Raw genomic sequence first — 18971 nt, forward strand, 5'->3', positions numbered from 1 at the left:
TTCTTTTGGATCAGATCAGCTATGAAGTCAGCCTCTTAAGAGTGAAGTAATAAGTCAGCAAGTAGAGGAGCACAGTTTGTTCCTATTGGTAGAGTTTATTCATTTATGAATGTTGCTTTCGATCTTTGAAAGATTTTTGTATGACAAAATATAGATATAACAGTATATTGTTTAAATATTATTATCCGTCGGGTAGGATTATTGTCACGTGTGTGACGAAGCGTGTTTGCCTTTATACTGAGCATTGTGGATTTGATGCCCAGTCAAGTCATATTGAATATTTAAAAAAAAAGAAGCCACTGCTTTGCGACAAAGAAGAGATTGACTGACATCTGTTTTGTCCTATCTTAAATGATTTGTCTGAGAGAATTGTTACTACAGAAATAAATGGCATTTTGTTTCGGTAGTATCTTATTACGGTTCATATCGGGTGAGCCCGCTAGGCGACCCTTTATTCTTATCATGAAAACAAAGTCACTCCTGTGAAGTAAGAATTGCTCGAAGTCCAAAGGACGATAAACATTGTCTGTTATCTGGTTACCATCCATGTGATATGTTTTATAGAAACTAGTTTACAAGACAAAACAAATATCAGCTATATCACTCGTAAGAACATCATGTTCTGTTACATTACCTATACTTGGGTACGTTTCCCTCCCCTAGATTAGTTTTCCCATGTTCTTTGAAAATGTAAACAAACGCACACCAATTGGGTTTATTCTATTTTGGAGGAACTCATAGGCCCCACAGGGTATGTATAATTCCTAGCCTTGTTTTGAATTTCAAATATATTGTTAGAATGTGTTTTATGATTATATATTGATATTAGTATTACTTATTTAGGTCAAAACATGAATTCATAGGGTGGTCAGAGATAATGACCCTAATCAGTTGTTTTACACTTGTTTATCGTATGTACATTCAAACTACACTTCATTTGCAAATTTTTGTAATATTTCCGATATATTTTATTGCGATTTAGAGCCGTATTTAGTGTATTTTGGTGTATCCATTGTTCTTTCGTTCCAGGTGAGCAATCATGTTTGAAGCACGTTTTAGTCCCAAGTAAATGATAATGTAGGTATTTTTAAGCCCCCTTATTAGGCATAACACTCAGATTGTTTGTCATTGTTATGGCATAGGCATTGTTTTAGGAGATATAGATGCACCAGAATTTATAGATGTTATGTATATTCTGTTTTTCGGAAGATTGTTATCATGTACTTCAGACTTTCTGAGTTATTCATATTAAGAATTTGACCTTGCTCACCTTGTCCCTGTTTTGCACAATTTTGGATTTTGATGAAAACTTTAACAAACAATAGTATTTTGGTTGTTCTTTGAATCTATTTTCAATATTTAGGCATATTTTATGAGTTTTATTGCTAAAACCTGTTGAATTATTATGTAACCTTCAAAAGTTGAACTTTTAGTTATGATGTTTACATCTTTGTATTTTTCAGTTATTTACCTTCCTCTACTGTATGTGGGAGTTTGTGGTGTTAATAAAATTATTTTGGATAGAACTAGGACTTTTTTGGCCAAATAGGAACTTAGAAACAGCACACATCATGGCTTTTCCACATTATTTTTCTTCAGCAGGCGATCTACATGTACATGAAAGAATGCAGCAAATCTTCATTGTGGGTTAAAAATTACACCATTTCAAGATAAATGTTAAAGATATTTTTAACATTGTTGAAAATGTACCGTATTTTCTTTTGTATTTTTTACATATTGTTTACGGTAACGGTTGCAAGTACAAATTTGCCGGTCGTTGCAACGTCATTAAATAAAACGTTTGACCAAAAAGGGGGATCTCTACGCGGATGATTGGGCATGCTTATTGCAAACTGACCGGATAATTTCTTGAATCGACTATCTGAAGCCAAATTGAAGTGTAGGCAAAATTACGGCAGGGGGTCTGGGGGCCGCTGAAGGCCCCCAGCAGGTCCAGGGGGACGAAGTCCCTCCCCGAAGCTCCGCGGAGATAGCGTTTTAGAGCATCATTTGAGCATCTCCTGGATGTACTTTATCTCAAAATTTTGAAAAAAAAAAAATTGCAATATTACGTGCAGGCAAAAGCTTTTTTGCTTAACGGTAGCTACGCACCTGAAGTCAGTTAGCTGATTCAAACATTATCACCGAGTACAGACAAAAAGCAATTTTGCTCAAATTACCGTTAATACTTATTAAGGATTTGTTGCTTCTGAGAACAAAGGTATCAGAAATTTGACTAAGTGTATCGTTCCAATTGAGAAATATCTGCAACATTTGTAACTGAACGTTTAACTAGATAGCAATCAATCAATTAGTCAATTATCAAGCATTTTATAAGTTTACATGTTATTGCTCAATTGAAAATGAGTAAGAAAATATTTTAAAAGTTTACCCGACGCTTAGAAAGTTCAATTATACAGATCATTCAAAAATTGAAAAAAAAATATCTTTTTTATAATTCTCATTTTACAATATATCTGGTCTTCGTCCCTGGATCACATATTGATTTCCGCCAGAATTGTGGTTCCCCTGATTACTCTCTCAATAACAGAAAATTTCTGGGACACTTTTTCACGCATCATTTTTACATCATTTGCATATTATATGGTCGCCCGACGACTGTAAACTGATTTACATTGTCAACCATTTGTTGATAAGAATAAACGATACTACGGTCCAATGCCCAGTGTCTGCCGACGTAGGATTGGGTAGGATAGGATGAAAAACAGTTGCTCAATACATAACTGTTCCGATTAAAAGATCTTATCTATGTTTCATTTGTTATATTTTACATTTTTTTTTATATTTGCGCGAAATCATTTATTTTATCTCATTTATAATGGTTGTTAAACGAAAGTTTTAAAGATAAATTACGAAGATTCTAGCCACAGATGGAAAGTCAATGTTTCGCATTGAATAAAATGCGTAAATTGTCATTTGTCAAATTTGCCTATTTCGATAGGTTTGGTTTTAAGTACTTTTTGTATGCAATTTTTTTTTTATTAAGAAATTCCTATGTATTTGGTTATAATGCCGCTGATGAGAGGTTACTATTGAAAAACGTGTAAAGATGATTGGTATTTTTGTATTTTATGATAATTATTTGATCCACGTCTTTCCTGATTTTCAAAGAGTAATCAAGTGCACCCAGGTTATAGCGGTAATCAAAACAATGTAATCCAGGAACAAAGACCAGACATGGAAAACAGACAAACACAACAAAGAACATGAAGTAACTAAAATCATAAATACAAAGTAACAAAAGTAAATGAGGAACTCGGACTCCTCTAAAGTTGGGAGCATGTACCAGGTGCACCGGTATGGTAAGCGTCTTCTTTTCTAGAAACACCCGCCGAATTGCTAATAAAAATCAAGTTCGGGGTAGACAAACGAGGAAAAGAAAACTATGACCCATTGAATAAATCAGTTTTCATGGTGCAGATGGATACACCATAACTGTTTCACTATATTGACCCTTTCTGTGGACTTTTTCTAATGATCCCTGACAATGTTCAACAAACATCCAAACAACCGTTGGTACATTGTTATATACAAAATGTTTAAAGTCTATGCTGTTTTGGAAGAACTCAAATGATCTGTTTAACAATTTCTAAATATTTAGATATATGTGTGTTACAGTGCTTCGGTTTTTATTTGTCCGGTATAAAGTAATAGTCCATGGATAGATTTTTCCTGTTTGCTAATTAGTCGAAAGCCTACTTTCACGTCATGGTTAAATCTTGACGGTGGCTAAAATTCGTCAAAATATAATAATTATGTATAACTTAATTGTATAAAAGCACATACATATGTGAGCAGCAATGGTACACACGATGATGATATATACTATAGCGCATTTCAAATTATTAAAAGGGTCAGAAGTTCTTTATAATAGAAACGTTTCTACCGTGATTAAAGGAAATCGATAAAACAAGTTCTCAATGTTCAAAATAATGTAAATTCAAAATGCTTAAGGAGGTAGACATAGTGTAAGGGACGTAACTCTTGAAATCAGTGATATGTTTGTCTTATATATTCAATTTCACCAAAGCATTTCAAGCTTTTCTCTGAAACAGGATGAAATCATTCCGAGTTACTTTGATGCTTACATGAGATTGATGTAATATGATTAATACAAACATTCCAACGATTTCTAAGAGTTGTGTCCCTTACCCTAAGTCAGCCTCCTTAAATTATTTATTAATAATGTCTAGAATTTTCAGTATAACACGTTACACCCGACGTCATAAGGAATTTAACATAATAAGAAGATTGACACTTCTATGGCCTCTACTTGTGACTCAACGTTATGGTATGGTATAGAGCATGTGTTACACCAAATTTGTGAATTCACGTGTAGAAAGAATGGTGAATAAGCAAGAAACAAAATGACCGTATAATTCTAAACCTTTAGTAATAAAATCGTCTGACAGTCATGTAGTAAGCTTTCAGTGATAAGTTATGCAATCATTACATGATGTTGAATTTTCATCATGATGTTATTCAATTTATTTCTAAACATTCTAATCTGAGACAAAATTGTCTCCTCGAAATAGAAACAGACCAAATTCTCATCAAAAGACAGCAGTAACATATGTCTTGGATATAGGCTTTTTAAATACAAAATTATCCACAATACATTGAAAATTTCGTTTTTTTTTTTTACAGATTAAGGTAAGGATTTGGCAGGTATTGTATACTTGAAAGTTTTTTCAATGCTCTCACGCGTAAAAAAAAAACCAAGTTAATCTTTTAAATAGCGGACTTGCTTATTTACTTTTGTAACTTTGTATGTATGATTTTGTTTTTTTTATGTTGTTTGTTATGTTCGTCAGTTTTCCATGTCGGGTCTTTGTCCTTGGATCACATTGTTTTTGGAATCTAGGTTCCCTTGGTAACTTTTATAGATATTCTGTCTAATTTAAGGATTTCGCTGGTCAAATTAAGAATAACAAGGATTTCAAAGGGTTGTGAAATCTTTTAAGATCTTTCATTAAAGAACAATATAAGTAGAGTTAAAATTCATGGGTCAGTGTGCTCGTTTTTGAGATATAAGCATTTAAAACTTTTGGAGGGAAAAGGATTTCTCTAGACTTTCCATAGGTTTTCTCAGTATGCTTTATGTATTTAAACCACCGAAGAAATAACTAGGATTATACGAAATAAAAATTTTCGTGATAACATTTCAAAGCCTGTTAAATTAAATAATGAGGAAAAATGGTGTTTCCGGGCACCAAGTATTAACGATTTGAAATAGATAAAACCGGAGGAGTCCGAAAATCTGACAAAAATGGCTGAACATGACCAGCAAACTTTCCTTTAGAATATAGGCTTAGGTAAACAAGCATTTATAATGATTTGCCCCAAAAATGTATAACTGTAATTTACGTTTCCTATAATGAAATTCAAAGTTCCGCAAGAGAAATTAAGTATATTACAACAACCACTAGTCATTATCCACCATGTTGCTGCATCATTCTTTGAAAGACTGGTATTTTTTTTCCAAATGTGGCAATTTATGTCAACTGTGCGAACCATCCGTTTTTTAATTTGCAAACGAGACGAAACGCCTATAAAACAAGGACTCGTGTTCACATGGATTTATTTTAAGAAAAACATAAAGCAACAAATTACATTATGATCCGACTTGGATATTTACTTCTGATATTTGCAATAATAAATTCCAGTTATGAAGAATGTAAATTCTTCCCAAAAAGTGGTAAGTTTACTATTCTTTTAATTGTTTATTAGAAGGGTACAAACAGGTCATAGACCTCGAAAATACTCATTTAAATTTATTGACAAAAATGCTTGCTATTATTGTTTACTTATAAAATATACCAATATCGAGGATTTGGTTTCGGCAAGTTCGGTGATTTTTTTGTATGCTTTGTGTCACGCGGTACGGGGCGTGGAATGGGACTCTTGTGGTTTTGTACTCAAAATTCAATTTTGTGCAGACAGAAGTAAATTTTGTTCAACAACAATTAATTCAGATTAACACAATTTATAACATACTACAAATTTTTCAAATTTGTGTCACAAAAGTCAATTCTGTGGCACAAAATTCAATTTTGTGTCACAAAAATCATTTTTGTGTCTCAAAAATCAATTTTGTGAGACAAAAATCTGTTTTGTGTCTCAAAGGTCAATTTTGTGTCACAAAATACAATTTTGTGAGACAAAATTCAATTTTGTGCCACAAAATATCAATTTCGGGTCCCACAAAATTGAATTTTGTCACAAAAGTCTATTTTGTATGTAAATTAGTTTACAGAATCCTTTGAATATGCAAATGAATTCTCTCTACTGTACTCTGGACCACCAAAGAGGATGGTTACCATCAACGTGAAGTAGGAATTTTACTCATTAAAATGGCCAAACCATTACTCATCGAATGGAATCTTGTTAGTGAAAGAATTAAAATGGCAAGATTTATTTCAATGATACAAAAAGTAACAGTCATTCAATGCAATGCTCCTACCAACGTAACAGAGGAAGAAGACAAACAGGAGTTTTACAACCAGCTCCAAGCTACCTTAGATTAAAAAATACCACGTGACATCTTGATTTTAATGGGTGACATGAATGCCAAAGTTTGAAAAGATAACACAGGGAGAGAACTGATCACGGGAAAGAAAGAATAGTTGACGATGTATTACATAAGCATCAGGAAAGGAGTAAAGAAAAACATCAACGAGCTCGCTTTAAAGGCAAATAATGCAATGGCCAGGAATGACACCAAACCTGCGTACATCACTCGCCAACTGTCAAGTGGAAAGACCAAAAACTCCAAACCAGGGAAAAACAAAGATGGTAATGTGATAACAAACCTAGATCGACCACTTTTAAATAGAGAAAATATACCAGACGCTCCTGATTAACCCTCGCAGAAGACTTTGATGTGCATACTGGCCCAATCATAAAACCATAAAAGCCCTACGGAGAATCAAAATTGGAAAAGCCCCAGGACCGGACGAAATTTCATCTGAGGTCTCAAAGATCAACCCAGAAAACACCTAAAACATCTTGATTGATTGATTGATTTTTGGGGTTTAACGCCCGAGCAGAAATATTACAATGAACATGAAATAGATAATAAAATGAACATTAAATAATGATGAAATGGAAAATGGGTTGGGACACAAAAATAATGGGGTCGACAAATTTTGATTACTATTGGAAATTGGGAGAGGTGGGTATGTTATGCAATTTAGCCTTCTGGGGCGGACCACAATGGTTCTTACTCCGGAAGCATACAACAGAAGGGTAATTTAACTTGCAAGGAACGTGGCATCTTTCCCAACACGTTGCACCACTGTGGTTTGTGGTAATGTTTTACGTATTATGGCCTGACCTAGCCGCCCGCCAGGGTTTCTGAGCACTATTTAGTCGCCTGTTACGACAAGATTAGCGCTCTTGTGGGCCTATTCGTGTACATCATATGGAAATTTACAATATATAAAACTGGTCATATTTATACTTTTGACACTTAGACCCGCACGGGGCCCTACAGCATCTTGCATAAGCTGTTTGAAAACATCTGGGAAATAGTGGAAATCCCTGATGAGTGGAGTTTAGGTTACATCATTGAGCTTCCAAAGTAGGGCGACCTGAAAATTGTTAAGGATTTCAGCTACTCTCACTTCCAAGTTAAGTCCTAGCAACAGTCATTCTGGAAAGAATCAAGACAGCAATATATACAAATATCTGTGATGAGCAAGCAGGATTCCGATGCGGTCGATCATGTATTGACCAAATTGCCACGTAACGGGTCATCATCGTGTAGTCGATAGAGTGGCAATCTATTCTCAGCTAGTATCATGCACTTCAAGAAAGCCTTTTACATAGTTGACAGAAATACTCTTTGGAAGATACTAAGACATTAAAGAATCCCTGTCAAATAGTAGATTATTCAAGGATTCTACAAAAACATCAAATGCCAAGTCATCTACAATTCAAGACTCACCATCCTTCAATGTACATAGAGGACTACGCCAAGGTTATCTCCTTCAACCCTTTATTTTCAAAATAAGTGTGCAAGAATTTTAATTAGATATAATATACAGTGTTAAATTACACCATAGATTGCTCTTTGTCTAGTTGATATATTTTGGGTTCTCTACAAGGTGATCATATTAGAAATGTGTTGTGCGGTGAAATTTGTTAATCCGGCGAAAAATTATGTTATTCCACTATCCCTCATGATTTTTTGCCAGATACAGATAGATTCCTTATTTCATTCCAATTTTATTGATGTATGACACAAGAAATTCAGTTGAGTGGAACAGGTCGGGTGAGAATAAAAACCGGCATAGTACGTGTCTAACTTTCGTTTCCCTTTTGTTTACAAACGCTCAAATAATCTATCTTTAGATTCAAGATTAAGTGACACAGTGGGTTATATACGATTACGATATCTGATATTTCTTTCATTTATGTGCTCTGTTATAACCGTGCACATTCGAACCATATCCACTGTATTGCAGTGAATGCTTTAAGTTTGTAATGCACATGTACATGATAATGCACATTTTGAATTCCAAAGGATTCTGTAAACTAATTTGCATACAAAATTGACTTTTGTGACACAAAATTGAATTTTGTCTCACAGAATTGAATTTTGTGACACAGAATTAACATTTGTGACACAGAGTTGAATTTTGTGACACAGAATTGACTTTTGGAACACGTACAGAGTGGACTTTTGTGACACAGCATTGATTTTTTTGACACATTTTATTCTACAAAATTGATTTTTGTGAAACAAAATTGATTTTGATCACAAAAAGATCAAGTCCCATTCGGCGCCACGTACGCGGTGCACTGCACCATGAATAACCTGCTACACAGATTGTTTTAGTGTGAACCACGGTCGTTGACGTTATTTCAAATAGACCGAAAAAATATAACAATCATTCCTTATAATTTAATTTTTGTATCAAATTCAACTAGTAAATCATTATAAAATGTTGATGACGTCACAGTATCATTACAAAAATTTGGTCTATGAGATCATGGACATTTTTTTTTATCAAATTAGAAAGCGTGTTTCCTCTGAAATTAAACTAATTTGAGGTATTTGAGTATTTTCTTTGTTCATTGCTAACAGTTTCATTTGAGGCTTATATATTTGTTTCCTTGAAATAATGGTAAGTTAAACGCCATATGCAGCAGAAGTTTTATGTCTAAAATTTTTTTGTGGATTTCAGCCTATGACATATCGTGCTCTGTGGAACTTGTAAATGCCGATCGTACCCAAGGAGTGTCAACACGGATGGATGAGGATACAAAACGTAATTTCTCTACACCTTTTTGTAAAACTTGTGAATGTTCTACCGATGGAGCAAAATGTTGCCCGTAAGTAGTAATGTTTTTTGTTGAGATTATATCGGGTCAAAATGAATTAATAAATATATAGTTGTAATAATGTTAAGAAACCCCCCCCAAAAAAAACAAAAAAAAAAAAAACAAACAAACAAAAACAAAAAAAACCAAAAAAAAAACAACAAAATAAAACAAAACATCAAACAGTTGAAATGTTTATGCAGTGAACGCCACATTACAGTGTATATTTCCGGAACTAAAATTGATTGCTTCTGACCTGTCACGGAAAACGGAAGTCGGCAATAGTGTACAGCGATTGGATAAAATAAATTCAACGATCCTAATTTTACATTGGACTGCTCTTTTGGTCAGATAATTTTTCATTGAATAACGTTTCATCGGTCTGGGGGAAGTAAAAAGAAAGCACCGGTTGTTTGCTTTTCGGTATCTTCCTATACTGGCATTTTGATTTAGAAGGCTTCACATTTCATCATCCTGATAACTTTTCCCGCGGATAGTAAGTCTTGATCGCTTTGTGTTTACAGTCATTAAATTATCAATAGTATCTATAAAATATCTTTTCATTACAATTTGATAAATGACACTTGGCATGACTGTAAACAAACACCGTAGGTATATCCAGGATAAACTGTCGAATATGCAGCTATATAATGCCAAACTTAAGAAAATATAGCTCCTATACTAAATAAGACCCCCGAAGATTTTGTTTGATATGACCCATTAGGTCCAAATATACAAGTTGTTTTTGGCATGATTGTTCAATACCAACACAAGATGTGCCATGAATAAGCTTTAAGGCTCAGGTCAAAAACTTAACTTCGTATCAAAGGTCAGTCATTGCGCATTAACGATCAACACAACATGAAATCTTGGAACTGGCACTACCTTCTAATAGTATAGCTCAGCTAATAGATGTCACAGCGGTACGAGTTCGAGTCCCGCGGAGGGAACGACCAAAAATTTGCCAAATTTGACAGTTCTAACATCGTTGGGAATTTTTCAGACCTTTCTATACGTTTACATATCTTCCCTGTATCAATTTGATCCGATGGAGCAGTGTAGCGAATAGAGTCGTCATTCGTACCGCTGTGACATCTATGGCAACACCGCCTGCACAAAGTCCAGCGCCCTAGACCACTCGGCCAGCTAGGCTATATAAAAATATAGCTTTCGATGACCGGGCGAAATGTCACGTGACTTGGAGTTTCGTCTGATGACCACAAAGTTTCAAAATCGCTGAAGCTTACAATCTACCATTTTGTTTGCCAAACGCACGGTTATTGTACTGTTGAAATGTGCTGTGTTCGTCCTTGCAAAAGCAAATTTTGTGTTGCATTACACTTTTTAAAGTAATTTTTGATATGATGTCCTCATATCGTCAAACAGTATATGTCGGTACAACCCTATCCTGGTTCCCGGGACTACGTTCCAGGTATTAGCAACTAGTAATACACTCTCACGATTTGTACATGTGTAACATATTGAATATTACGATCGGTACCAGTCTAGTAAAACCCCACATTTAGCACATGCGCACTATCACTTTTCTTTCTCTGTCGCTTCGAGACAAAGCACTCATTTAAAAAAGTTTACGCGATGATCTAACGGCTGTGAGTAATCTAATACTATACTGATTCTGATACTGATACTTATTCAGTAGATGGTTTACTTGAATATGTGGTTTATTTCCTAATTAATTCAACTTCCATACGGGGGAGATTAAACGGAACCGCCGTTATTTCGGCTACGCCTAGGGAAATTTTTGCTACAAATATTATCGTATTTGTCATATTAGAAAAGAAATAATTCCTTCCTGGGGTAGATTTTTACTTATTTGAACATGGGTTTGGCATTTATATTCTCATTTAAATAATCGAATTTAAAACCCGTACCCATGTTAAAATGAGTACAAATCTATTCCCTCTATGAATTATTTCTTAATTTAACCATGAAGCTATATCCACGATAATTTTTTTGTCAGTATGAAGGCATTTTTAATCGATAGAATTTAAATCGTACACATCAGAAATAACAAAATCACGGTAAAAAAATAAATCTGATTTTAGATGATCACGACCTGCACCCGAAAAGTTGACCAGTAATTCGAAAACAATTGAATGCACTGGTATAAGAGTGTAAAATAGGATAGTAAATCACGGGAATCTATTTATGAAAGAGTAATCAAGGGAACCAAGATTCTAGCGGCAATCAAAAGAATGTAATCATGGCACAAAGACCAGACATGGACAAACAGATGCACAACAAAGAACATAAAGTAACTAATATAACATACAAAGTAACAAAAGTAAATGAGCAACTCGGACTACTGAAACTGGAAGAATGGACCAGGTGTACCGGAAATGTGCTTCAAGTGAAAATATTTTTGCTATATCAGCATTTTAATTTGAAACATCTTGGTCCTTCCGAACGGATTAAAGCGAAGTTGAATTTTACAAAAACTAGCAGTACAAAAGACTACTATTGTCTTTGCTAAAAATATGTTGTATTTATGTTGCCGGATAAAGTGAATACGATTAAAGCAAATTATTTTTATTGGATTATCCTTTGGAGTTTAACCTATACTTACTAGTGCGATCTACTTTTATATAGTCCAGTGCATTCAAAATTATAAGCCTTTTTCTTGTGAAAATTACAGGCTCACAAAAATATTAACTTCAAAATATTTTAATATATTTCATACATTAATAAATATTAGTATTATTATATTAATCGATGTTTCGACGGGTAAATCTAACAGTAAATTCTTGGATTCGTAACGTTTCTTATTCCCGGAAGCGTAATCTTTTAATTTTCAGAAATGTAGACATCAAAATTTGTTTAATTGGCGGGAAGGTTATATTTACAGTTAATATTTTTGCATGAAGCAAAACTTGTCATTTCTTGCAGTGAGCGTCATGTAGACAAGTGTATTAAGTAAATATTATTGTAGGTTATAATTATTAGCAATGATTTAACTTATTTTTTTCCCGTTTCTTTCCTATATGAGCGGATGTCCTTGATATATATCCTGACATTTCGGGACAAACTTGTCTCTTCTGTTAAAATCTTTTTACTGGTTATAAGATACATCCGAACTCAAAAATCAAACAAGAACGTGGTTTGGTAACCTCCATCGCAGATGAAACAAACGACTTTTCTGTCCTTGATTTTCCTATTGAATTTGATAGCGTCTCTTTAAACTCCATAAGAACAAGTTTCGTCCAATGTGAGATATTTCATACATTTTATGACAAGAACGATCGACTGACAGATCGAACAGATTCTTCTTTTGTGTCTGCACGCTGATATAAAGTAGAAAACTAACATTATGCGAAGATCTTTGCATGTAATCCTTGATTTTTTCTAAAATAATGATGCAACTCCATCAACCGGTATTCTATCCCATGACGCATTTAAAAAAAAAATAATTACAATTACTTTGCGGTTTCAACAATGTTTCATATGATTATTTCAGTCCGATTGCATGTTGTGTTGATTTTTTTTATTGAAATGGACAATATAGCCCTTTAAGTTTTAACTATTTATAATTAATTTTTTGGTCAAATAAAACTCCTCCTAAAATCGCTTGACGTTCAGAAATGTTTTACGATATTCAATAAACAGTTATGTAAAAAATTGCAAGTAGAAAAAAAAAAGAAACAAAAAGACATTAAAGCGACGCCTAACTTATTTTGCATGCAATAATATTTGTCAAAATGCTTCAATTTCTCCTACTATTTTAAAACTAGTAGTCTTTGTAAGAAACAAGCAAACTCTAATATCTTTTACACCCCAAAAAAGGCTACACATTTTTTTTTTGCTATGAAGTTGCTTTATAGGTCTGTATGATGAAATGTATAAATCGTCATTCCAATCTTTTTAACCTCTTAGGAGATAATTCACATTGAAAATCTAACAGTTTCTATTGTATTTGAGTGTCATTTACAGAGTTATCGCCCTTAATTTCGAATTTTACCGTACATTCTTTATAATTTATGTCTCTTGTGAACAAGAGTTTACTGAAAGCTACATGTTAATTTCTGTTTACTTGAGCATTTTAAATAAAGTAACAAAAAATATGTGGGCTTTCAAATCATGTATCACGTTTTGCATGATTCTTAGCTGGAGTGCTGCTTATTTTTTACTAAATGAGTGCAATGGGTACAAATTTATACATACACGCGCGGTCGAACAATGAAAAATAGGTTCAAATAACGTATGAATGATGTTTAATTAAATAAATAATATAAAAAATAATACATGGCAAAATCCGTCTCATGTATATTAAACACGGTTTGAAGTCGGGCTTACACAAAAGATCAGCTAAACACAGCTAAAATGTAAACCCTTTCTATAAAGAGAGACAGCAGAGATGTAAGTTTTTCAAATACCAAAATATCCCGTCGCATTCCTCTGAAAATTGTCACAAAATATGTCAAAAACTTATTGAACAAGGGAAGAGTTTATTTTATCTGTGGATATGTATGACTCTTATAACTTTGTAAACTATTGTTTTATTGTTATAGAATTTATAGGACGCCTAGAATCATCGCTCCTGGCTTTGAAATCATATACGATGTATCATGTAAACCGAAAATAGTCAGGAAATTCGACATGAAGGACATGATCGATTATATTACCGTATCACGAAAATAACATTCTCAAGGATGTGTAGGCACTTGCCTTGTTTAATCTAATACATTTAACAAAATTGTAGCTCTTTATTTATTTCGCCTTTATATGTCTATTGATATTTATTGTTGTGTTATCAACTTGGTTCTGTATACTTATGGCAAGAAAAAGCATCAATATACGGTTTGTACCTTCACTTTCAGGAGCTGAAAAACAGCATAATGGCAGCTTCATTTGCGTGTACTTGCATATGTGCGATTGAGAGCCAAACCAGTCTCGGAAAATATTTTCTTATTTCGATAATTAAATACAAATCAAATCATAGCTTTTCCGAGATAGGGTTGGCCTTATAGTCTGCAGTATGGCGCCCAGATGTTTACGAAAATTACGTTATCATAAAAAATTGCGAAACGAAAATACTCGATAAAAGAAAGAATCGAAACGAATCAATGTGATAAAATGAATAAAATCGATATAAAAACATAATTAAACTATACAAAATGAAACAGAACGAAGCGAAATTAAATACAATAAAAGAAATCTTTAAAGACATTTTGTAATTTATAAGAACCATTATGTTAACCAGTGCCGGACAATTCGACGCAAAGACATTTCGGACCATGACAACCAATAATTCCTTATGAATGCCGGACATTTCGGCCAATGGACATATAAAATCATGACAATTAGTTTTTAAGAATTGGCTATGACCAAATTTTTATCCTATTCAATTCTTATAAATAAATTTTTAAACATATTTTTATCTTTAAACATGCGAAAAGTAGCTCTGAATTTAACTGAATAGGAGCGGGTTAATATTTTTTTATCCATTGAAATATAAAAAAATATTTTAACCAATCATATTACAGTATTTATCTCAAATTAATTTGTAATGCTTTAAGACAAATATATATATTTTTTCCTTTCCTCTTTCGTCTACCACGGACTTGACGTTTTATGAGCAAATCGGCGGGTGTTTCTAGAAAAGCATAGGACGCTTACCCTACCGGTGCACCTGGTCCATGCTCCTAGTTGTTAGTGGAGTTCGAGTTGCTCATTTGCTTTTGTTACTTTGTATGTATGATTTTAGTTACTTTATGTTCTTTGTTGTGTATGTCGGTTTTCCATGTCTGGTCTTTGTCTCTGGATTACATTCTTTTGATTACCGCTATAACCTTGGTTCCGTTCATTACTCTTACCATACTTGAAGGTTATAGGTATAATATATCAAATCAGAGCTGACAAAAATTATCAAAGTTGTTTTTAAGTACTGTTTCTTTGGGAGCGTTAAAAGGTTTCAACTTCATCTTATTATGTGTATGATCATATTCAGTATGGTCTAGATAGAGTAGTGTTGATGATTGATTTTCATTAGAAAAAAACCCAGTCTTTAAAGAAACAATATATGATGTATACAAATATTGTTGGATTCCATAGATAATTTTCATTGCTTTAAAACAAAGGTGTAACGAAAGCGGATATGGTGAATGTGTAAAAAAAACAACGACCCCACCGAGATGAAAAAAATGTCAGCACAAGGCCACCAATGGGTCTTCAATGAACGACGAGGAAACCCTCATATCAAAGGGCAGGCTGAAGCTGGCCCAAAAACAACATTATGCACATGTACAGCAAAATAGTTGCCCTTATACACTATAAACATAAAAGTAAACGGAAAGTGAAAACAGAAATGGACATACAGAGGTAAGAAATTCCTGACTTGGTACTTTGGCGTGATCACAATACTCCCCGGTCATTGTGGAAAAAAAAATTGGGCATTTAAACATAAAAATAAATTTTAAAAAGTCTGAGTCCCTTGTTAAAACATAAAAAAAGAAACTGATTATAATTTACTGTAATGCACAAACAAAGGACTACTACATGCCAGATCTTAACAAGTTTAAACTTTGAAGAAGTTATGTTTTCATCGTATGCAATATCAATCCTAATTTTTTCCCTTGCGTGTTGAGAATAATGTTCCCTCATCCAAGTATGTCGTAGAGATGTGAAGGATGAAGTGCATATAATAATGAGCCTGAGGCTTAAGAAGGGTATAATATAACATATTAATTGAGCTGTGTCGCAAGACAAGCAATATCAGTCTCGTTTAAAGAGGTCAAAATCATATATCATGACAGTAACCTTAGGCCCTTATATAAGCCCTGCTCCACGTGTTATCTTCAATTTTTAAAGAGAGTTTGTTCCAACAGTATAAAGACAGAGTGGAAATTAATGTGTCAACAAGAAAGAATTTATACTGTATACTGATATTAGTAGCAATTGCACTGCAAGATACCAGTCACAATAAATATGACAAACACACGAGGAGGGTATCTTATACCCTTCTTTAGCCTCAGGCTCATTATGATAATGGCCTTCATCCGTCACATCTCTACAAGATGCTTGGATGAGAGAGCATTATCTTACTTCGCCTTAGTTAAAGAAGGGTATAATATAACATGTTCAAATAGTTGGAACAAACTAAGTAATACATAAAATGAGTTTGCTACTAGTAAACAAACCTTTTACTGACCAAAAAAGAACCTTTTCAGAAAAATTCACAAAATAAAGCAATTACAGTACATAAGTTTATAATGCAACATTGAAACCGAAAGATCCATATATACTCAAATGTAAGAATTGAAATAAATACAATTAAGGATGTTGAACATATAAATTTATTTATTGTATGAGAATTTATATAACGGGTGCAAAGACCATAGCAAGTTTACCATATAGATAACTTAACTGCTTAACACCAAATACAAGTTTACTACAATACTGATAATTAATTCATCTCATAAACACATATACCTAAGAAATAAAACCTTGATCGTATAATTTTTTTCGTATGTTAGTGACCAAACACATTTCACAAAAAAGTGTGGCCAAGGATATAGAAATTGATGAAGAGAGGGTATGATCAGCACTAATGGTGTACAATAGCAATTACAAATGTTTATGAACATATACCATCAAATACAAAAAAAAGGTCAGATCCTGTTTAAAATCTAAGTTATATCAATCAAAAACATTTAATAAATATTACCATGAGCAATTACTATACCATCGCTATATGACAATCTCCAATCACAATCATTTTATTTAGGGTGACTTCTGAAGACAGAAATATTTCAACTGCTTTCATAGGTTACTTATTCTCCACTACCTAATGAGGTAAACAAGTTCATGATACTTACAGCATGTATTACATATATAATAAAAAAAATGTAACTGAAACAAACCAAAATGTAAATATTTATGTCATTCAAGTCATGTTCCATTTTCCTTGCAATCAAATGTGTTTTCATCTATGCAGGATTGGGAAAACGCAAACACAAATAATAACTGAATGGCTAGACAAGAAACCTTAGTTTATTTTATTTATAATAATCAAATTGAACTGGTAACTATTTACTAAATAGAATCTAGCAAAAATCATTCTGCTCTAAAAAGCAGCAGAAATTAAGGCAGAACAGATTGAAACTAAAACGACCTTAAATCCACAAAAATAATTATTGACACCAAGTAAATAAAACTAAATGAATATACTGCACAATTAACATCTCAAAATGCCATGAATATGAGACATAAGGTCCTAGTTTAATATTCTGGTTGTAAGATAATTATAAATGCCGAATCAAAAGTACCAATAAATGCCAGAAAATATCTTAAGTACGACTTGCAAATATGTAGGAGGCAATACTACCAAGAATCAAAATAAGCGTCTGTAAACAATTGTAATAGATGTAAAGATGTACTAGTAAGCAGTACAATAAAATAGTTAGAAGAAGTAGGTACAATTTCTTCTACCTGCTTGTATTCGGGGTGATATTAAGCCTTAAAACAAAATTGAAAAACCAAAGCAATATAAATCATTGTAATAAAGACCAGTCTTGTAAATCAAGCTGACCAGAAAACTATGAAATATTCAATACATAGTAAGAAATTATAAAAAATTTATATCAACCCTTTGACAACTGTGTCAACTAGACAGTCACTTCAGTCGACAGATATCAACATCCCTTTGGCTCCTGCGTATGGAGTGTTCATATCACAACTCGTACGTTATGCCAGAGGTTGCCGAAACTACGCAGACTTTTTGTATCGCGCTAGAACTCTAACAAATAGGCTTCTGGAATAGGATTATGTTGCTACAAGATTGAAGTCATCACTACAGAAAACATACACAATAAAGAACACCTAGTAACTAAAATCATACATAAAAAAGTAACAAAATGAATATATAATTCAGGCCAATAACTACTCACTGACCACATTCTAGGTTAAGATAATGAAAATCAGTATTATAACACGTAATCTATAGCTAGATATGATTACACGAGACTTAACCGCTGTAGACCTCTCTTAATGGAGCAGGAAATACACATCAACAGTAAGTTTATTCCATCCTAAAGTACTTAAGGGTCGAAAATTTAAAATAGATTCCATCAAACTTGTTGGATTAAATAAGAAAACAAACAGTTGAAACCTCAGTCCAGTACCCTGCCTTAGGTACCAGTTGATTTAGTGAATCCATAATCTGATGCAAGGTATGCTTTATATTTTGTTTCTCAAGTTAGAACAGAATGTCTGATTCTAGTATCAAATATATAATATATCTTCCAACCACTAAAAACATCAGAAAATGAATTTGTTAATTAACATAATTTTTTTTGACTCATGTAATGGAAAAACATCACAAAAATATTACTGACATAATGTTAAATGATGGGATACATCTGTAAAATACCATGTTCCTTGTAAACAAAAAATTGATGTAAAAAGAGCTATCGGATATCAATTGCTCAAGCATTATGGAATATAATTGAAACAGTTGGCAAAATCTATAACTCACTAACATATCAAGTGTTAATATTTAGAATTTGAGTTTACCAAAACCATTTTATTATCATATAGTTATTATCGTGATTCATCTGAATTCAACCATTAAGGTATTAAAATAACTGCAGCTGTCACTGTAAAAGAAA

The 18971-nt window shown here is 33.1% G+C and overlaps 1 protein-coding gene and 1 long non-coding RNA gene across 2 annotated transcripts; both read left to right on the plus strand.

The window, feature by feature from the left end:
- The first annotated feature begins 676 nt into the window (after window positions 1–676).
- On the plus strand, window positions 677–3107 carry LOC148621316 (uncharacterized). The gene is made up of 3 exons (XR_015921147.1): window positions 677–751; window positions 1030–1077; window positions 1464–3107. It is a non-coding gene; the product is annotated as an uncharacterized LOC148621316 (long non-coding RNA).
- A 2429-nt stretch (window positions 3108–5536) lies between these two features.
- Window positions 5537–14064, plus strand: LOC148621317 (uncharacterized). Its single transcript, XM_088575492.1, has 3 exons — window positions 5537–5719; window positions 9213–9360; window positions 13875–14064. The coding sequence occupies exons 1-3, from the start codon at window positions 5638–5640 to the stop codon at window positions 14002–14004; spliced, it is 360 nt and encodes a 119-aa protein (XP_088431618.1). The 5' UTR covers window positions 5537–5637; the 3' UTR covers window positions 14005–14064.
- Window positions 14065–18971: the final 4907 nt, after the last annotated feature.

This window comes from Perna viridis, chromosome 3 (assembly GCF_037379345.1).
Source record: "Perna viridis isolate PV_CMFRI_1.1 ecotype Kerala chromosome 3, ASM3737934v1, whole genome shotgun sequence".
NCBI lineage: Eukaryota > Metazoa > Mollusca > Bivalvia > Mytilida > Mytilidae > Perna > Perna viridis.